At 42.1% G+C, this 22733-nt stretch overlaps 1 protein-coding gene across 2 annotated transcripts in view; it reads right to left on the bottom strand.

Moving 5' to 3' along the window:
• Nucleotides 1–22733, bottom strand: part of EYA2 (EYA transcriptional coactivator and phosphatase 2) — a 293763-nt gene that overhangs the window by 197836 nt on the left and 73194 nt on the right. For both annotated transcript variants that reach the window (XM_003826012.3, XM_034947752.2), the window contains exon 2: nucleotides 1008–1126. In XM_003826012.3, the coding sequence (XP_003826060.1) occupies nucleotides 1008–1116 (109 nt within the window). In that variant the 5' untranslated portion in view covers nucleotides 1117–1126. The remainder of the gene's footprint in view (nucleotides 1–1007; nucleotides 1127–22733) is intronic.

Raw genomic sequence — 22733 nt, 5'->3', positions numbered from 1 at the left:
TGGGCAGTTTACACGAATGATCCAAAGTGCCAGGAAGAATGAGGGTATGTTCTTCACCATCCAGTTTTGGCATGAGAGCCCAAGCCACTGGTGGTACTTTCATCAGCGCAGTTCCAGCTCTGTAACCAGCATGCAAGGAGAAATGTCATTGTCTTGCTGACAGCAATAATTACTCATGGAAGCCTGGATTGGCTTCAAAGCCAATTCCTTGTGATGTTATATTCCACTAGATACATGTCACTTTGGTTTTCCGTGACAGTTACATAGCATTTGTGTCCCATGAGCTGGTGTCAAACAGATAATGAAGGAAAAACAACGAGGGGGTCTCAGGACAACAGCAGCAAATCCCAAAGCTGGCCAAAGAAAGGGTTAAGCCCAATGGTTAAACATAATAGCTTAATGCCTTTTGCTAACTCCAAGCTCTACCAGGAAGGCTGACAGATCTGAAACAGAACAAACAATAGCTGGAATTGTTCTAGTGAAAACTAGTTCGACTGCATCATTTGCCAATAGTTTTTTAAACAACTTTAATTCTTCTCTGCTTCCTTGACTCCAACCCGACCTGAAAGCAAGAGGCAGACGAGTTCTTGTCCTAATGTCAAACCCCTGTAAGCAAGACGCCTGCTTGGACAAGGGGATGGCAGAGCAGAGTAGAGAGGACAGAGCTCAGAGCCGGAAACAGACACTGCAAAACACATCCAAGGGCTGGGCCTGGGACACGCCCCAAAGTGACTATCATCCGTGGTGGTGTCAGCATTTCTTGGAATTGGAGAACAAGAAAGGAAGTTCAAGACACGAACGAGCACATTTTTACCTCTAACGATGAGACAGAGTTGTTAGAGATGTATGCCAAAGTTTTGGTTCAGAGGCAAGCATTTAAATGGCAGGCGGAGAAATTGTCCTAAGGACAGTACTTTGGAAAGGATGCGTGTCTGTTGCTTACGATATTCTCAGGGTGACCTAGGACCACCATACCTGTTGACCCAAACTCACAGCAGGAAGCCTACCTTGTCTGTCACTCAGAGTCCACACAGCAGCGTCAGCACGGTTAAACTTCAGTTTATCCAGACAATCGCTGTTTACAGTGAGGCTGGGTGAGATCACTAGTTCTAGCATTTCCTTGTACCTGAAAGAAAACAAAGGGAAATATAATTTATTCATTAATTATGCATGCTTACTAATGATTCCTATTTCTTTCCCTAAGAGTATAAATATTAAAACTGATTACCTAAACCCAGCCTTCTTATAAATTCTACATGATAAAAATTCACTCAACTTTTCATCAAAGGGAAATGAGAAATTAAAATGAAGTTCTTGCTCCCCGCTGGAGAATACAACCAGTTGATTAAAACATTCCCCTCCTTCTTGCTGTATTTTGCCATTAGAAAAATTATATTTTGGTCTCTTTTCAATGTCATATAAATGAGCCAGAGCAAACTAGGGCAACTTCCCAGCTGAGGAAGAGACAGATAGGCAGAGAGGGAGCGTTTGGATTTAGATTTCCAAAAGCCAGAGGCTTGGGGAGAACGTGGAGTTGACTGTGGTTAAGAGAGAAAAACAGGCCGGGTGTGGTGGCACATGCCTGTAATCCCAGCACTTTGGGACGCTGAGGCGGGTGGATCATGAAGTCAAGAGATCAAGACCATCCTGGCCAACATGGTGAAATGCCGTCTCTACTAACAAAAATATAAAAATTAGCTGGGCGTGGTGGCGTATGCCTGTAGTTCCAGCTAGTCGGGAGGCTGAGGCAGGAGAATCGCTTGAACCCGGGAGGCAGAGGTTGCAGTGAGTCGAGACTGCGCCACTGCACTCCAGCCTCGCGACAGAATGAGACTCCATCTCCAAACAAACAAACACGGTACTACTTGCAGGGATGGAGAAAAGCTCAAAAGGCATAAGTGTCATTAACAACTCTTTAGGTGACAACACTCCACAGCTCATCACTGTGGACCTGACCAAGAGAGAACATACTGGCTCCTGAATCACCCATGATTTTTATAATATGTTATGGGGGGCGGGCAGGGGAGAGTAGGGATGAGGTCTCCTTTGGTCTTTCTCATTTTTTAATTGAAAACATTTCCAATTCTTGCACCATGTTGGTAGTCACTCCTTCTAAATTCTGGCCAGGCATGGTGGCTCACACCTTCAATTCCAGCACTTTGGGAGGCTGAGGCAGGCAGATCACTTGAGCCCAGGAGTTCAAGACCAGCCTAGGCAACATGGCAAAACCCCATCTCTACAAAAAAATACAACAAAGTTAGCTGGGCATGGTGGCACATGCCTGTAGTCCCAGCTACTCAAGAGGCTGAGGTGGGAGGATCACCTGAGCCAGGGTAGATGGAAGGTGCAGTGAGCTGTAATCGTGCCACTGCCTTCCAGCCTCTGTGACAGAGTGAGACCCTGTCTCAAAATAAATATTAATAAATTCCCACCCACTGGGTTTAGAAAATGAGGTTTCTGGTTAACGCACACACCACTGTACATGGCGTAGCAATTTTCCAAGGTCTGAACTACAACCAGTAACATTTAACCTGCAGCTGTCTTCAGAGAAAGGCTAAATTTATTGTGAGCACATCGTTATCATAAGGTCATCCTTGGCAAGATCAGTTATTATTTGGTTAATGAAACACAAGGTAGCGATCGCTGGTGTGGTGCTTATAAACTCAGATCCCATTGTAAAAAGGTTGCAAATTCACATCCCAGTGTGCTACCCACTACTTTGAGCAAGTTACCAAACTGCTCTAAGTCAAAAGTTTTCTCATCTGGAAAATGGTCACGGTGAAGATTTAAAAAGACGATTCATGTAAAAAAAAAAAAGCACTATTTTAATAGCAACTTAAATGCTTATTCAACATAAAGTTCAAAAATACAGCTGCCCCTCAGTATCCCAGGAGGGCTGTTTCCAGGACCCAACCCCGCCCCCCGCCATGGACACCAAAATTGGCAAGTGCTCAAGTACCTTATAAAAAATGGTAGAGTATTTGCATATAACCCACATACATCCTCCCATATACTTTAAATCATCTCTAGATTACTTATAATGTCCAACGCAATGTAAACACTATGTAAACAGTTGTTATATGCATTGTTTTAAAACATATATTATTTTTATTCTGTATTTTTTGTTTTTTGCCCCATATATATATATATATAGAGAGAGAGAGAGAGAGAGAGTCTTACTCTGTCTTCCAGGCTGGAGTACAGTGGTGCAATCTTGGCTCACTGCAACCTCTGCCTCCCAGGTTCAAGTGATTCTCCTACCTCAGCCTCCCGAGTAGCTGGGATTATAGGTGCACACCACCACACCCAGCTAATTTTTCCCCTTAGAGACAGGGTTTTGCCATGTTGCCCAGGCTGGCCTTGAACTCCTGGCCTCAGGTGATCTGCCTGCCTCAGCCTCCCAAAGTGTTGGGATTACGGGCGTGAGCCACCGTGCTTGCCCCACTCCCCGAATATTTTTGATCTGTAGTTAACTGAATCCTTGAATTGGAACCAACTGTACTGTTAATGGACACAGATGCATTCTACAAAAACAAAATTACACTCAGGAATGATCAACACTGTTTTCAAGAGAATGGCTAACTCTGGGGGTAGGAGGGGATGTAATTTTGGAAGTGGCACCTGGGGGGCTCAGACTATGTAGTGCTTTAATTCAGGGGCTGACACTACCTATGGCCCGTAAGCCAAATCCAGCCCACAGCTGTTTTTGTGTGACCCGAGTCTGGTTGCAAAATATTTTAAATGGTTGCAAAATAATCAAAAGAAGAATACTATTTCATAATATGTGAAAATGACGTGAAATTCATATTTCAGTGTCCATAGGTAAAGTTTTATTGGAACACTGCCCTGCTCACTGGTTTACTATCCTGTCTGTGGTTACTTTCACACCACAGTGTTAAGCGGAGTAGTTTCAACAGAGACCGTGTGTGGCCTGCAGAGCCGAAGGTATTTAGTATCTGGCAGCAAAAGTTTGCCAACACCTGTATCAGTTAAGCAGGATGCTGGGTACCCTACTTTTGTATGTTTTACCCATCTTTGTATGCCTGAAACACTTAATAATTTTTAAATAAGAAAGCCCTTATCTCAGGCTTGCACATAGGAAGTACTTTCTGTACATGGACTTTTTGATCTGATGACAGAATCCCACCCTGATATGGTTTGGACTTTGTCCCCTTCAACTCTCATGTTAAAATGTGATGTGATCCCCAGTGTTGTGGGGCTAGTGGGAGAGGTTTGGGTCATAGGGATGGATCCCTCATGAATGGCTTGGTGTCCTCTCCATGGTATGAGTGAGTTCTTGTTCTATCAGTTCACAGAAGAACTAGTTGTTTAAAAGAGTCGGGCATCTCTCTTGCGCCTTCTGTTACCGTGGGATGTGCCTGCTGGCCCTCCACCTTCCACTATGAGTAAAAGCTTCCCAAGGCCTCACCAGAAGTGGAGCAGATACTGATGCCATGCTAGTACCACCTGCAGAACCGTGAGCCAAATAAACCTCTTTTTTAAATAAATTTACTCAGTATCAGGTATTCCTTTATAGCACGCAAAATGGGCTAATACACAAATCAGCTCTATTGTTTATATCTTTATATTGGAGAGAGATATATATATATAATATATATAATATAATATATATTATATATATATCTCTATATATCTAATGTATATATATACACATTAGATATATTAATATATAATATATCTAATGTGTATATATATACATTAGATATATAGAGATATATATATAATATATATTATATTATATATATTATATATATATATCTCCTTTTGTTTATATAAATGTTGAGTCCTAAAATGTCCCCACGTATACATGCATCCTGGGTGCCTGTTTTCTTGTTTCTCAAATGCCACAGGCACTCCAGGATAGAGGCCTAGGTGTCTTGCTCCCTCTAATACATCAAAGCATACTGTATGGTGCTTAGCAAATGGTAGACATTGTATCTTTCATCTGGCTACAGGTGCCAGAAATTTGCATCTTATCTAAACTCATTCCCTTCATTTTTTCGGTATGTGCAAATAATTAAAGGTTAAAAAAAAAACAATGAGGTTAAAAAATATCACTAGTTTCCAGATATCCAGATGCTATGAGAGTATTAGAAGCAGCAAATTGTTAGCCAACTGACCAAATGTGGTTAAAAACAAAATGAATTGTTTTCCCCAGTCCCTAGGGTTTAAAAATATTTGAGGTAGTTGCCAATATTTAAAAATGAGACAATTTCACATAAAAATCTAGATTTTCGGCTTTTCTTGAAAATACAAGAGTATTGCCTTATTCTTGCATGGCAGCAACCAGCTGGCACTGAACAGTGGCGGCCCAATTAAGTCAAGGCATATGGGCTCCATTTTGTCACAGTCCCCACCACTCCCTACTCTCTTAAATTTGACCCTCTTTTTCCATTTGTATTTCCTCCTGGTCCCTATAGGCATTTGCATTTGACAGCTATGTCATATGTATTATCAGAAAAGCCTGCTAAGGAAAGAGACGGCAGTGTGACACTTCTGGCCTCAGTCACATAGCTTATTTACTTTACTGAGTGTTGCTGTCATCCTTAAGAGCTCTTACACATCCAAAACAGCATTTGTTGATTTTAAGCCGAGCAGGAATGTGTTTATGAGTTTGAACTCTGGGACAGAGTATTGCTACTAAGGCTTCTGGTGTATTCACCTTAGGCCCTTGCCTAAGGTTCTTGAAGGCCAAGTCAATGGGGAAATCATCTTTATTTCCTCCACAGCACTTAACACAGAATCTTGTTCATTCCATCATCCAGTTAGCATCTGTTGGAGGAAGGGAGGAAAGAAGGGGCAGAGGGAGAGAGAGACAGGGAGGAAGGAAATCTTATTTGAGCCATCACCTTCTTCCAACGAGATTTTTAAAAGTTCCCATTTATCCTTATTTTCCACCACACCCTAGACAATGACTCTGACATATTAAATATGTAAATGTTTCCTTATAAATGATGCCATGTTGTTTTATGTGTGGCATGTGTTTTAATTTAATGAATAATGTGCACAATATCTCACTCTGTTTAGAAGGCTGTTTATTTTCAGTCTGCACTGATTTAAACATGTGTATGTTACTGGATGCATATCTAGCTTGTAGCTATAATTCTATACTGCACACCCACTCTATTGAATTTATGCATTGCCCTGGTGGTGAACAGCTAGGTAGCCTTTATCTCTCAGCCACCTTATAAACAATGCTGCAATGAACATCTCCATTCATCTTCATTTTTTAAAATGCAGTATCTCTCCCTATATATATGTATACACACACATTCCTAAAATGTATTTATAGCCAAGGTGGAGGATTTCTGTGTTATGGAGTATATGTGAACTGAACTTGAACAAGTACTAGCAGACTGTTCTTCATAACTCCTGTGCCATTCTAGATTCCACCAGAAGTACATAAGGGTTCCAGTTTCACAATTTCCTGCTAACACTTGGCACAGCCCCACTTTCTACTTTTTGCCAAACTGATGCATGGAAAGCAATAACTCATAGTTATTTTGATTTTCATTTCTAGGATTACTAGTGAGTTTGAGCATATATTCACATAATTGTGGGCCATATGAATGTTTGGAAATTGTCTGTTCAGATCTTTTATGCTTGCCCATTTTTCTACTGGGTTTTCTATTTTTTTTTTTCTTACTGATTTGCTGGAGTGCATTACGGAGTCTAGGTATTCAATGTGTTTTTCGAATGCTGTAAATTTCTTCTCTTAGTCTTTCATTTGTCTGTTTTCTTTATTTCTATTATCTTTTGTAGAACAAAAAATCCTTACATATTTACCTAATAATTTCTTTTTGTAGGTGTAAAAATCCTTTCTCTATTCTTGGGATTTTAAAATTTGTCTACATGTTCAACTATTCACTTAGAATTTTACCTTTCATATTTAAGTCTTCAATTCATTTACAGTCTGCCTTTTTATGTGGTTTAAAGTTTAATTTTTCTCCATATTGAAGAAAACAAAAATAAGCCATTTTTCCTAATATGTATTAAACTGTCCAACTGAGTGCACCTCCCAGCTATGACGGGATAGCTTGTATTTTTAGTCAACCTCACTATCATGATCAAAAATAAAAGCTATAAAATATTGTCTTAAGGGATTGGAAGTCAACCAAGGCAGGTCCTGAGGGAACAAGATCCCAGAGAGATGAAAAACAGACCAAGTTTGACCTCTATCAATTTTCCCCTCAAGACATTTGCCAGTTTATAAGCAAAGAAGAAAAAAAGCAACAGCTTAGAGTTTTCCAGTCTTATAGGGCTGGGGAGAAAAAAACTGGAGTTCAGGATTACTAAAGTAGTTAGGACACAGGAGCAAAGATTGTAGAAATATGAGAACCACAGAGGTATGAGTCTCATATTGTTGAAAGTTATTAGCCTTGAGGCATTTGCTGATATCCAAGCTGGGTGCGGTGAGAGGCAGAGAAACCAAGCAAAAAGGGGGTAGCTATAAAGGCAAGAAATTAAGCAGAGCTTTTTTGCAGTTGCCTAATTACAGGAAGGCAAAAATTGGAATTCATGGCCAATAAGGATGAGGAGCCTTGAGAAACACTCAAGGCTTTTAACTGGGACCCTAAAGGATTACTTCCTTGGAGTAACAGCAAACAAAATAGATCCTGCCTTGAGTCATCTCAATCCCATATTTGACCAAAGTGATTTGCCTCTACTATCATCAATAGCCAGCAGAAAAACTTTTCTTTTGGAGGAGATGTCATCTTCCAGAGTCTCCACAATGTTTTATACACAATAAAAAAATTACCAGGCATGCAAAAAGACAAAACCAAATGATCAAAAACCAAGACAAAAACAAAAACAAAAACCTCACATGAGATTCAGCTATTGAAGTTGTCAAACATGGAGTCCCTAGCAACTGTGATAATATAATAAAAAATTTGATTTAAGATGAGAATGCTGCTAAAGAAACTAGGCTCTTTAAAAATGGAAATTACTGGTCAGGCGTGGTGGCTCACATCTGTAATCCCAGCACTTTGGGAGGCCAAGGCAGGTGGATCACCTGAAGCAGGAGTTTGAGACCAGCCTGGCCAACATGGTGAAACCCCATCTCTACTAAAAATACAAAAATTAGCCAGGTGTGGTGGCAGGTGCCTGTAATCTCAGCTACTTGGGAGGCTGAGGCAGGAGAATTGCTTGAACCCAGGAGGCGGAGGTTGCAGTGAGCCGAGATTGCACCATTGCACTCCAGCCTGGGTGACACAAGCAAAACTCTATCTCAAAAAAAAAAGGAAATTACAGAACTGAGAAATGAAATAATTAAAATTAAGAACTCAATAGATCAGTTGAACTACAGACTGGATGTAGCAGATGAAAGAATTAGCAAACTGGAAGGTAAGTCAGTAAACAGATCTCAGGAATAAGGTTGAAAACAGGTTTAAAAGAGCATAAAAGAAACATGGTACGTGGTAAAAGATCTAGCGCACATGTAATAGGAGCCACAGAAGGAGAGGAGAGAGAGAGCAAGTCAGAAACAATATTTAAAGAGAAACTAACAGAAGACCTTGCCAGATGGATGACAGACATCAAGTCATGGAATCAAGAAGTTCTGTGAATCCCAAAGATAAATACAGAGAAAAGCATTCCTGGGTATGTGATGGTTAAACTGCACATGTGCACAAATTAATCTTAAAAGCAGTCAGAGGAGGAATAAAAGACAATCTTTAAAGAAGGTATAATAAGACTGAGAAGCAGCTTCTCAGCAGAATTGATGGAAACCAGAAAACAATGGAATTTCATCTGCCACTGTGGAATTCTATGCCAGCAAAAAAATACTTCAAAATGAAGACAAAATCAAAATGAAACAAACCAAAATTAAGATTGTTTCCCATCAGTAAACCTGCACTAAAAAAGAATATTCTGGAAACATGAAAATTCAGCAAAGATAAAGAACAACATAAAAGGGTAAATATGTGAGCAGGAGGATAAATACAATTAACATGTTTTAAGGACCTTGCATTTTCTTGGAAATGGTAAAAGTACTAATTTATAGTAAACTTTTAGATATATCAAGAATGTATCCTATAATATTTAGGATAACCACTTAAAGAATAATAATAAATGTAAACATTTCATGTATGTTTATATTATATTACATTAGTTACAGTAAATGCAAACAGAATAAATACAACACTTGAAAGACAAAGATCACCAGACTGACTTTAAAAACCTAACTACATGCTTATTACAAGAGACCCCTTTTAAATATAAAGACATACCAAGATTCAAAGCAAGGATTCAATAATATGAATACAACACAATACCCCAAGTAGATTTTAAAATAAAAACCATTATTAGAGATTTACAGGGACATACAATAATGATAAAATAATCCACCAATATATGATAATTTAAAAGTTTATTTTTTCCAAAATTAATGTGCATGAAGAAAGGGACTTGACTGATTCTAGGGCTCTGTTAGACCTAGAATTAGATCTGCAAAATCTAAAATACCTATAGCAATTAAAATACCTATAGCAATCAAAACACACCATCCTTTGGAGGCAAATAAATGAACAGCACTAATAAAGCCAAAGCTACAGAAATATTAATCTTCACAAAGTAAACATGACCCTGACTTGAGAACCTGACAATTGTTCTTTCCTGCTGTCAGCTACAGCTACAGGCACTGGTGACTTGCAGAAGCAAACTATTAGCCACAGAGTATAGGAATGTGAACAAGCAACTCAAGGCAACTCAGTTTCCAGAGTTAGTAAAACCCTTCCAAAAATTCTAGTCATGGTTCTCATTTCCCAAGCACCTATTATACACCAGGCAATTTTCCTGATCACATTTACATTATCTCTTTCAATTCTCTCAACCACGCTGGGAGACAGAAGGATCTGTCCTGTATTTCCTCAAAGGCCGACTAAACACAGATTTAAGTCTGAGCAAAGTCTAGACACCAAGAAAACGTGAAATCATTCCTGTTTGGTGAACTTATCCTGTTCTGCCATGAGGATCTAAAAAGAAGCTTTTCAAATGTCAGCGCGCTCCACCAATTGATGGATGAAGAAAATGTGGTATGCATATACAGTAGAATATTATTCAGCCATAAAAAACAATGAAATCCTGTCATTTGCAGCAACATGGATGGAACTGGAGGTCATTATGTTAAGTGAAATAAGCCAAGGACAGAAAGACAAATATGGCATGTTCTCAATCACATGTGGGAGCTAAAAAAGTAGATCTCATGAAGATAGAGAGTAGACTGTGATTACTGAAGGCCAGGAAGGGTGGTGGGGAGGATGAAGAGAGGTTGATTAGTGGGTACAAATATACAGTTAGAAGGAATAAGAGCTAGTGTTCAATAGAACAGTACGGTGACTATAATTAACAATAGTTTATCACACATTCAAAATAGCCAGAATATAGAGTAATTTGAATGATGCTAACATAAAGAAAAGATACATATTTAAGGGGATGAAATCCCAATTATGCTGATTTGATCTGTATACATTATATGAACGTATCAAACAGTCACATGCACCCTGAAAATATGTCCATCTATTATGTATCAATAAAAAATAAAACTAAACAAAATTGTAAAAAAAATTTCAGCACAGTGAGTTTTTTGTCTTACGAACCACAGTTTTATTATTGTATTGGAGGAGACAATGGAGGAGAGAGGCCAGTCTCTGGTGTTTGAGGCTGCTAAAGGTCTTAACCTGGCCCTAATTATATTGCTTAGTTTACAGATACTAGAAATAAAAACAGCTCACAGTTACAGAGCATTTATGCTGAGGCTTAAATCTCTCTGCATGCACTGGCTCGTTTCATCCTATGAAGTAGGTAGAGATAAGGAGACAGGTTCAGAGACTGACCTGGCTAGTTAGTGGTAGAGTCAGGATTCTCAACCAGGTGATGTGGCTCCAGATCTGTGCTCTTAACCACAGCTTGCAAATAGCTCTGGATCACAATTTCAACTCAGGGCCCATCCAGCTCTAAAGTCTACTAAGCTACCCAGTCAGAGCACCAGACGTGTTATCTGCTCCAGGGGTTCAAATCCCAGCTATGTTGTTATCAGCGGTGTAACCTTGGGCAAGTTATTTCACTTATCTGAGCCTCAGTTCTATAAGATGGAGAAAATAATACCCTCCCCGCCAGGTTATTCTGAGAAAAATGAGTCAGAGAAGGCACGAGTGAGTGGGTATTCAACAAAGGGCAGCTGAGATTATTTGCATGCACACAGACAAAGGCTTGAAACACACCATTCGTTTCATTCCAGGTAGACACTGGAAACTGTCATCAGGATCACCCGGAAACCACTGGTTCCTATTGTGGTTTGAGGGGCAGAGTTGAGCTCTGCTGCACTTTGGTGGGGAAGGCTTCCTTCACATTCTCCCCACTCTTCCCCACCTCACAATTACCTGAAATTGGAGACCAGCTTATTCTCTATGCAGGGGAAGGAAGAGAGAACTCAGACAGCCTTCAAGGAATCTGGGGTAGGAGAAAGACTTAGCTTCCCTTTCACGAAGGCAGGGAAGGGAAAGGAAGGAAAAGCATGGAATTCATTTACAAAAAAAAAAAATTCTTTCTTTGTTGCATTGTTGCAAAACCCTGATAGCCTGGCTACTTCAGAAGACAGGCTGAAGGAGCGGGAAGAAAGAGGCATTCAGGAACACCCTCCCTCTGGCCCCCTTGGCCTGCTGCTGCCTGCGGCTTGTGCCATTTGTTACCCTTGTCACCACCCCTGTCCCTGGGGACTGGGAAGAAGTGGGGGAGCCCGAGAGATGACAGCTGGAGGGTGGGGGCAGGGGCAGCTTCAAAGGCTGGGAGGGATCAAAAGCAGATGGAGGGTCCCAGGCGGGTGGGCCGCTCACCTTTCCACACCCCCGTGAGTACACCAGCTACCTTGGCTGAGGATGGTGGCCCTGTCTGTTAGATGCAGAGGACAGATGGCCAGTCGGCTAAGGGTACTTTGGAGAGGGCCACTCCCAGCATCCTTCACGGGCTGAGAAATCAAAGCCTGCTGACTTCAATCACAGGCTTCTGGACAGACAGCAGCTGTGGCCCAAACCTGGACGTCTCTGACAGCCTCCACCAGCCTCATTCAATTTCCATTCAAAATACATCTGTGAATCACAAACCATCTTGGCTTCCCCCATTTCGGGGGCAGTTGCTCAAACCAAAAGCTCAGGATTGCTCTTACTTCTCCCTCTCCTTCAATGCTCACGTCCAATCCATCTCCAGGCCTTATAAAGTTCACCTCCACGGCCATCGCCCAGGTCCAAGCCACCATCCTCTCTGCCCAGGAAGACCACGGCAGCCCCCCTGCCCACCTCCCTGGGGCCACCGGGGCCTCCCTCCAGTTTGTTCTCTGTGCAGCAAATGACAGCATAAATCTGAACCTGCCCGCCTCACCTCATCCTTGCTTATAACCTCTGATGGCTTTCCATTGCTCTTAAGATAAAGCAAAGAGTTCCGAACACAGCCTTGATCTGGCTTCTCCTTGTCCAATATCTGATTCCAGCACGCTGGCCTTTCTCTCGCTCCACACTCCCTCTTGCCACAGGGCCTTTGTACATGCTGTTCCCTCTGCCTGGAACTCCAGTCCCTCCTGCTCACCCTGCAGAGGCCTCAGTTCCGGCAGGATTTCCCCAGGCTCTCCCTGAGTAAGCGATTTCCCTCCTGCAGCTTTCACAGGCCCATGGCCCTCTATCACACACACCAGTCACTGTAACAGTTTTTACAGGTGTTTGTGAGTTATTTAATTTCCCTAGGTCTCCCCATGACTCTCAGTCCATGTGGCTTGGCTGGGACTGACCCTACTAACAAGCTCTGAGCCTGGCAATTAGCATCTCCCATTCCTCGGTCTACAGTGATTGGCTCCAGGGTGGTGGTCACGTGAGCCACCTGGGGCCAACGGGAGGCCCAAGATGAACTGCTGGAGAAGAGACATTCTCTCCTGCTGCACACAAGCCCTGGAAGATGTCTACCTGGAGCCGTGGGCAGACCCTTGCCTGCGGGACTGCAGACTGCCTTTTGTTTTGATACAGGTATATCACGCCCCAGGTGTTCAGTGTGAAAAATTAGAGTAGGAATCAGCTGTGGGTCCAGCCAGTGACATTCAGGTGCTGTTGTCACTTCAACAACTTTGGGGAAGAACTCCACAAGCCACAAGGAAGTGATCACAAATCCCTCCTCCTGTCCACACCTCCATCCTCCCCTACCCTGTCTCCCTTAACATGGGGAAGTGTCATTGAATAGAAGTTGTGGGGCAGGGCTGCAATGCGTTGGGAATCATCTCCCCAGATAAATAAGGCAAATTCAGTTTCCTTTGCAAAGGCTAGAAGGCAGATAAATGGATCAGGAACACAGCTGACACTAAAGCCATTCACTGATTCATTCATTGAGTCAGGCTGCCCATCATTTAGAATCACCGATGCTGTTTACGTAGCACACCAAAGAGCAAAGCTGCTACTCCTTCACTAATTGATTTCATCTTTCCTCCCCTTCCCCTGTCCTTTAAGGGCCTTCAAAGAACCAGGGACTGTCTCAGACATTGAGGATACAGTGTCCAACCAGACAGACAAGTTCCTGCTCTCCTGAAGTTGGCATTTCAGAGTGGGATTTGCTATCCAGACTTAGTAGGAATTCCTCAACGGGTGACCCCAACTAGTCCACCTGTGCCTCCTCCTGCTGAGATAAGAACTGCATGGCCCTTTTTCTTTTAAAATAGAATTTTGGTTACCCAAATAACATCTAAAAATATTTGTAAATACATTTTAAAATTTCAGATAAGATTACAGCCACATTGGGGCACTACCTCCTACCAGATGTATCCACAATTAATAGGATAAATAGCTTATAAACACAAACACCCGCACACATTCATTAAAATATACAGTATTGTTTTTACAAATGTGTTTTGTGAATGTGTTGTTATCGCTATTGATCTTGTACATCTTGTTCCAGGATGTTTTTTCACTCTAATAATAAAATACCTTGGTGTTGATTCCATGCCATGACACAGAAATCTAGTTTATTCTTTCTCACTGCTGCATGGTATCTGCAGGTATGTCTATTCCACAGTTCACCTGTCCAGTCCTCAGGGGTTCCACGTTGTTGTTATGAGAACAAATTCCACAATGACTGGAGCAGGTCTTCTTGGGTGCACGTGCCTGGAGTTCTCTAGAAGTGATACTCCAAGGAAAAACTGCTGGGCCCCCCAGTTTAAAACTGAAAAACCCGTTTGCATGTCACTCTTCAGAGCAGTGAGTCCAATCTATATTCCCCATGGAATGTCCCATGTCTTCATCCCTTGTGCTGTTTTTACTCCCTGATTGGAAAGCTTTATCCAAAAACTCTCTTAGGGTCCGGGCATGGTGGCTCACGCCTGTAATCCCAGCACTTTGGGAGGCCGAGGTGGGTGGATCACGAGGACATGAGATCGAGACCATCCTGGCTAACACGGTGAAACCGTCTCTACTAAAAATATAAAAAATTAGCCAGGCGTGGTGGTGGGCACCTGTAGTCCCAGCTACTCGGGAGGCTGAGGCAGGAGAATGGCGTGAACCTGGGAGGTGGAGTTTGCAGTGAGCCTAGATCGCATCACTGCACTCTAGCCTGGGTGACAGAGTGAGACTCCGTTTCAAACAAAACAAAACAAATAAACACACAAACAAAACCCAAAAACTCTCTTAGGAAGACATAAACAGTTATTCTATTTTTATAGAGACAGGGCCTTGTTGTGTTGCCTAGCAAAATCCTGGTGTCCACCTCCTGGGCTCAAGCAATCCTCCCACCTCGGCATCCTGAGTAGCTAGGGCTACAGGTGTGCACCATCACACCTGCCTAGTGTTTTCATTTTTATTTTTTTGTGGAGACAGGCATCTCATTTTGTTGCCCAGGCTGGTCTCCAACTCCTGGGTTCAAGTGATCCTCCTACTTTGGCCTCCCGAGGTGCAGGGATTACAGGTGTGAGCCGCCGCACTCAGCTTACATAAGCAATTGCATAAGCAATATGCCTCCCCAGCAGCCTATTCAGAGCACCATCCTTCAGCCAAGCGGACTGAGTCCTAGGGAGTCCTATGACAAAAGGAAACCAGCTTGAGTCTTGAATCTCAATTCCAGACTAAATTCTCTCACCTATGCTTGATGAATTCTCATTCATATGAGCTTGGCATACAATAAAAAATAAAAACAGCTGGTGGGAAAGCTTTTACTCTACTTCCTCCTGGGTTCAAGTGATTCTCCTGACTCAGCCTCCTGAGTAGCTGGGATTACAGGCGCACACCACCATGCCCGGCTAATTTTTGTATTTTCAGTAGAGATGGGGTTTTGCCATGTTGGCCAGGCTAGTCTCAAACGCCTGACCTCAAGTGATCCACCCGCCTCAGCCTCCCAAAGTGTTAGGATTACAGGCATGAGCCACCGTGCCCAGCCTGTTTCCCTCATTCTTGATCGCATGTAAAACAAGGGCCCATCATTTGGTCAATCAACCCAATTTTGCTGTCCCTGGTATTTTTAAAAACTTTTTTCATTTTATTTGATTTTATGTATTTTATTTTTTAAGAGACTGGATTTCACTGTGTTGCCCAGGCTGGTCCTGAACTCCTGGGCTCCAGCAATCCTCCTGCCTTGGCCTCCCAAAGTGCTGGGATTACAGGCATAAGCCACTGTGCCCGGCCAAAACTTTTTATTTTGAGATAGTTTTAGATTCACAAAAAGTTGCAAAACATAGTACAGAAAGGTCCTGAGTACCCTTCACCCAATGTCTTCCACCCTGTGATTACATCTTACATAACCATAGTACAATGTCAAAGCCAGGAAACTGAGGTTGGTGCAGTGTGTGTGTAGCTCTGTGTCATTTTATCACATGTGCAGCTCTGCATAACCACCACGGCAATCTAGAGAACGATTCCATCACCACAGAGATTTCCCTGTGCTGCTCCTTCATAGGCACACCCACCCCAGACCCACCCGACCCAAAACCCTTAACCCCTGGCAACCACTAATCTGTTCTCCATCTCTAAAATGTCATTTTGAAAATGTTATATAAATGGAATCACGCAGTATGCAACCTCTTGAGATGAGCTTTTTAGAAAAACACATGATGCAAGTTCAGATGCCTGCATTTTACGATGCGTGTTCCAATATTCTCTAGGCCCACAAAAGGCAACCTTCAAAAAGGCACCCAACGTGCAGTGACAGACTGGGACAGGACCACACACGTTCTGCTTGATTCCTGGTTGGGTTCAGCAGGGCCCTGGAGCAAAATGTAGAACTTTATAGAATATATCTCATGCAGAGCCATTAAAAAGAAAAAAAGAAAAGCCAAACCAAACCCACACCCCAACCCACAACCACCAAAACAAGGCACAAAGCAAAACACCAAGGACTCTTCCTGTAAGGGAAGAGTCCTTCCTGCCAAGGATGGCTGGACAACACGAAGTGCTTGAGGCCACTGGGGGAGTCCTGGAGTCCTGGTATCCTACCAAGAGGCAGGCAAGAGATCCAGGGAGGAAAGAGAATCCTCAGGTTGCAGAGGCATTTTGCTTTCAGATACTACACCGCCCTTCACTGTTTACCTCTTCCTTTCCTTCATCCCAACCATAACCCATTGCAATGACCTGGACCCAAGTGAGACCACTAAAACTGTGGTGAGCTTTGTTCTGAGTCTACAGAGCAAGGGCATTTTTACTGGGGGAAGGGAAACAGGCAGGAGAGAAATGTTGGAAAATGGGTAAGAGAAACTGAATATTGGAAACCAAATATGAGAATATCTTCACTTGGTCCAAATTATTTGTGCCCCCATGAAGCTCTGACCACCATGAAAGTGAAAATAATAGTAGTTCACGTAGACTAAGCACTGTCTATGAGCCAGACATTGTTTTAAGTGCCTTTCATATTTGAGTCCCCTTAATCTTCCCAATAGCCCCTGTAGAACTTTAATCCCATTTTACTGATAAGGAAAGTGAGGACAGAAATTGAAGACATTTGCCTAAAATCAACGGTAAGTAGCAGAGATGGATTGAGAGCCCCGTGCTTTGAATGTTCCACTCTTCTGCCATCTGCCACTGACAGCAGCAGATGTCTTAAAATTAATCTTTTCTAATGACTGAGCTCCTCTAATTACATCATTACCCCAAAATTGAAAGAGCCATGCAGCGATTCATGAGTTTTTTAAAAAATGTTTTTATTCTTGTTTTGAGGTTGGCTGAATTTTATGCAATTTCATACGATGAGGGTTTTTTTTTTTTTCCTCCTTCTCTTTTGGTCAGACGGCTTCATAGTGGGGCTAGAAGTTTTTTTAATGAAAAATTTCCAACATATACAAAAGCAGACAGAATAGTGGAATGAAATTCTGTGCACCCATTACTTAGACTCAACAATGTTCACGGTTTTTACCAAATGTGTCTCTTCTCAGAATTTTGGTTTGTTTACTTTTCTCTTTGCTGAAGTGTTTAAAACAAATTCAAACTTGAAGTCTCTTCTCTCCACCACACTTCATTTAAAACTATGGAGATTTTCTATTATCACATCTAACAAAATTCACACTCACTCCTTGTGCCATCGTGAACACAGTCCACATTCAATCTTCCCCAATTGTCTCAACATGCCTTTGTAAGGGTGGATTGTAAGATACGGAATCTAAACGAAGTCTGCACAGTAGATTTGCTTATTGTATCGCCTATATTTATTTAATCTAGAATAGCCTCCCCCTCCTTTTTATACAGACTCTTGATGTGTTGGAGAAACTAGGTTAGTTGTGTTGTAGAATATCTCACGTTCTGTATTTGTCTGTCTGCCTGTTCACGGTGTTGTTAATGCATTTCTCTTTTCATTGTATTTCCCATAAATTAACTTGAAATGTGATTAGGTTCAGAGTAATTTGGGGGAGGGTAGCAATGCTCTGGAATTTGTGCTGGGCTCTCACCATTGCATCTCATCAGGAGTCCCAGGTGTGTCCCTCCTAGTGACACCACGAGGGCCCTTGTGTTCAGGTAGCACCACCTGCTTCCTCCATTATAAAGTTCCCCATTAACCTCCGATCTGATGGTTTCATCCACTAATGTTTGTGGCCTGAATCGATTCTTTCATTAGGAGTTTAGAAACTTTAAAATATTTATTTGGAAAGAAGAGAGATATTCCAGAATATTCCAATAATGTTAATACATTTGTTCAGCATTGACATTCTTGAAAGTTGCCGTCAAAATTCTTTCCTTATTGCACACTCCCAACCAGACTGTGAGGTAGGCAGACCCGGCAGGAACCTGGTACAGTGGTGACTAAGCAGCTACCTCAGGTGCCCAGGTGCCTGAGTTCAAATCCTGGCTCTGCCACTTGCTAATGGTGTGGGATCTTCCTTGACTTCTCTGCTTCAATTTTCTCACTTGCCAGGTGGGGATAAAAAGGGTCCCCACCTCCTGGGGCTGCTGTGGGGATAAAATGACTTACTACTTGTGTAGTTCTGAGAGCAGAATAGGATACAGAGTAAGTGCTCTTCTCCATCCTTAAAAGTGAAGAAACTGGGAGGCCAACAAATCAAGTAAGTTTCCTCAGGTCCCACAGCTAATGATAGGCAGAGCTGGAACAAGGTGCAGATCTCATTTCACCACATGACACTGTGCCAATGGAGTGTTTTTCCACATTCCATGTTTCCTAATTATTTTGAAAATGATTGCAAATAATTAGGAAAACCACCTTTTGGTCATAATGACTTGGAGTAATTAATACCCAAATGACCTAACATAACACTTAATCCAAAACCCTTCCCACCCTCTAATCGCACCTTCTGGAAGTTCTGTCCTTATAGCTTCTCCTGCAGGGACATTATCCTTTTTGCTGTTATTTAAACCTAGTGTGTTGGTTCCCACTTTATAGGTTTTGCACTTGCTGTTCCTTCTGCAACAAATCCTCTTCCACCTGTGGTGTTTTCTCAAATGTCACCTCCTCAGAGATTCCTTTCTTGATCATATTGTCAAACTCTTCCTACATCCCCCTAATCACCCCCCTGCTTCCTATCCCATGATTGTGTTTTATTTGCCTTCTTAATTCTGATCACTATCTTAAAATATACTGCATATTTCTCTGTTCACTGTCAGAGGCTGGGGGCTTTTTCTGTCTTGTCACTCCTGTGTCCTTAGCATCTAATAAAGTAATTGTAATCAGCACTAAACAGTCAGGCAATGAGTACCAGCGAAATGAATATTGAAAAATGACACTACAGCCTCACAGTGTTACATACAAGGATCATGCATACACCACTTATCATAACATTTTTTATATTTAATTCTCTTTACAAAAGAGAAAATACACATGCTAATGGTAAAACAGTCAGAACAACATATAATGTGAAAAGATAAGTTCCCCATAGTCCCACTGATCTGTACTAATTATCATTCACAGTTTGAGTACACCGTGGTAGAGATTGTTAGGTGATCCCCAATATTCTTTCTCTTCTCTCTTCTACAAACAACTGATTCTTAGCAGGGCACTCAGCTACCCAGAATAAAGACTACATTTCCCAGGTTCCCTTGCAGTTAGGCTGTGGTCATGTGACTAAGCGCAGTCACTAGGGTGGAATCAAAAGTGATGCAAGTAACATGTAGGTTAGGTCCTTAAAGGAATGGGGTGGACCTTCCTCTTTTTCCCATTCCTATTGGATAGAACGTCATGTGATGGAGTGCCATCTTGGACAATGAGGAAAAGAGCAGCACCTTAAGGATGAGGAAACAAGATGAAAGGAATCTGGGCTGCTGATGACTTTGCAGAGCAGAGCTGCTGCTCAGACTCTTAGATGAGAGAGAAATAAACTCCTAGGTTATTTATGCCACTGTTATTTAAGCTCTTTGTTACACAGAGCCAAATCTACATCTGTCTGTATTTTTCTATCTACTCACCATCTCTTATCTCCCACCAGATCTTCTTCAGTGCATTTACGTGTGTGTGCATGTGTGTGTGTGTGTGTGTGTGTGTGTGTGTGTAGCAACTTTATGGATAATTCCAAAAACACTGCAAAAATACTCAGACTCATCTAATGAGCTTTCCTAAACTCATCACACAGCCCCAGCACTCGTGGCCAGTCCTGCCCCATTTCCACTCCATCTATTTCCCCCTGTCATAGTATTTTGAAGCAAACCCCATAATACCATTTCATTTGTCAATATTTCCGTGTAAGTCTCTCTCTAAAAAAAGATCCTTTTTTTGAAAACATAGCCACAATATTCCTTAACATTAAGGCACAAAATTCCCTAATATCACCAAAAACATAATAGTTTAACAAAAACTCTGTTGTGTTTGTTTTTATTTCCATTAAAAAATACATCCTGGACAGTTTTCGACATCAGTACACATGGAGCCGCCTGCTTCTTCTTCAACGTCTGCATAGTAGTCCACTGAAATAATGTAGCAGAGTTTATTATTTAACCATCCCCCCACCAATGTACATCCAGGTTATTCACAGTTTGGGTTTTTTTACCCTATTTTAATCAATGATGAAACAAACGTCTCTCTATCTCAGAAATTCTCAGCCTTGGCACTATTGAGGTTTTTGGGCTGGGTGATTCTTTGTTGTACAGGGAATTGCAGGCTGTTTAGCAGCATCTCTGGCCCCTCTCCTCACCAGTTACCAGTAGCTGCCCTCTCCCCAAGTTGTAACAACTAAAAATGTCTCCAAACATTGCAAAATGTCCCCTGGGGTCAACATCAACCCTGGTTGAGAACCTCTCCTCTATTTTTATATACACTTAAACAAGCAGAAAACCCTAATTTCTATAGCAGAGGCCAGTAGTGAAATGGAAACAGAGAAATTTTCAAAATGGTGGCTATTTGAGAAAAAGATGAATTCACATTCGCTCTGGATTTTAGGAAGTACTTTCACCACGCTTCAGTCGCGCTTAACTATGGCAATCTGAGAACTGATTCTTCACCAAGAACTGCAGTCGGTGTCTGCAAATGTACCACATAAATCAAAGACCCTTTGAGTTGATCTATGTTTTAATATTATGCCTCAGGTCAGAAGATCCGACGGAAGAACATGAGATGCATTTTATAAAAGTAGCCTTAGAGATGGGAACATCATAAGTTTTATGGTCTAGCACACTTTTAATTATAGGATTATGTTTCAGGGAACATGTGTGACCTCTGCATGCCCCTTCACCCCCTTACATTTAATAGTAAATTATATTATAATGATGTTTGTACACAAATGGTGGAGGGACTTCAGATTCTAAGTAAAGCCTAAACTCAACAGCCTGAAGCACATTCCCTTGGCCAGGTTTAACATCCAGCCAGAACCTGCTAAGAAAAATTAAACGAACCCCCAAAGAGTGCATTGTGGGGCTGAACCAAGCCAAGGGAATTAACTCCTAAAATAGATTCGAGGCTCCTGAGTTAGCTTAGTTCAGCTTTAGCTTCCAGTGCTGAAGTCTGGGATTTCTTGGGTAGTAAAACCAAAGCCATAGTAAAAACAAATAAAAAACAACAACAACAAAACACATAAGTAAACAAACAAAAACAAAAGAGGAGAAACAAAGAGGAAGGCAGGGAAGAATGAAAGAAACAAGAGAAATCTATAAAAAAGTTATATAGCTAATTAAAGGGATTTAAGTCACTTATTCAGTCAACAAATACTACAGAGAACCTACTATGTGCCAGCACTGATTTAATTCCTGGCAATCGGCCGGGCACGGTGGCTCATGCCTGTAATCCCAGCACTTTGGGAGGCTGAGGCAGGAGGATGGCTTGAGCCCAGGAGGCGGAGGTTGCAGTGAGCCAAGATTGCATCACTGCACTCCAGTCTGGGTGACTAAGTGTCAAACAAACAAACAAACAAACAAAAAAAAACCAAAAACAAAACACAAAAAACAAAAAAAAATTCCTGGCAATCCAGTAGCGGAGGAAGACAGATGGAGCCTCTGACTCCCAGAGCTAACACCCTGGTAGATTTCACCTTGGATCAAGGAATTCTCTTTTGCTGGTAAAAAAAAATCCCAGCTAGCAGTTCCTGTTAGCTGAAAACAGACAAGAAAGAGCCGTGTAGGTCAAATCATCACACCGAGCAAGTGCTCATTATGCACTCAGCACTGTTAGCTGCTTTCCATACACTGGTTGATTTAATCCTTAAAATAACCCATGAGATAAGTAATACTGTCCCCTCATTTTACAGAAGAGGAAAGAGAGGTTCAGAAACGTTAACCGAACAAGGACACAGAGCGACCCAGGTGACTGGCAGGAAAACATCTTTTAGCGTAGAGGTTCTTAGTGGGGTCGGTGGGGGGCACGGCGGGGTGGGATTTTGCTGCCCAGAGGACACCTGGCAATGTCTGGATATATTTTTGGTTATCACCAATGGGGAGGGTGCTATTGGCATCCGGTGGGTAGAAGTCAGGAGTGCTGCTAAAATCCCGTAACACACAGGACAGCTCCACAACAATCATCCAGCCCAAAATGTCAAAAGTGCTGAGCACGAGAAACCTGTTTTAGAGGAATGATGTTCCGGGGGGTGGTGAAGGGGAGGGGAATGAGCTTTCCAAACCAACATGTTTAAACACGGAGGGGGCAGTATAAGGTGACGGTTAAAAGATACAGCCGCAACCCTTGGGCGTGAGTCCCTGCTCATCTGTACAATGGGGATAAGAAAGGCGCCAACCTCAGAGAGTTGCTGTGAGGATGATGTGAGACGAAGGGCTTTGAGGAACACCTGGAGCACAGTAGGTGCCAGGTAAATGTTTGCCATTCTTGGGTTCATCCCA

This window comes from Pan paniscus, chromosome 21, assembly GCF_029289425.2.
Source record: "Pan paniscus chromosome 21, NHGRI_mPanPan1-v2.0_pri, whole genome shotgun sequence".
Taxonomy (NCBI): domain Eukaryota; kingdom Metazoa; phylum Chordata; class Mammalia; order Primates; family Hominidae; genus Pan; species Pan paniscus.
Note: the sequence above shows the minus strand (reverse complement) of the source record. Positions and strands in the feature narration are given on the sequence as shown.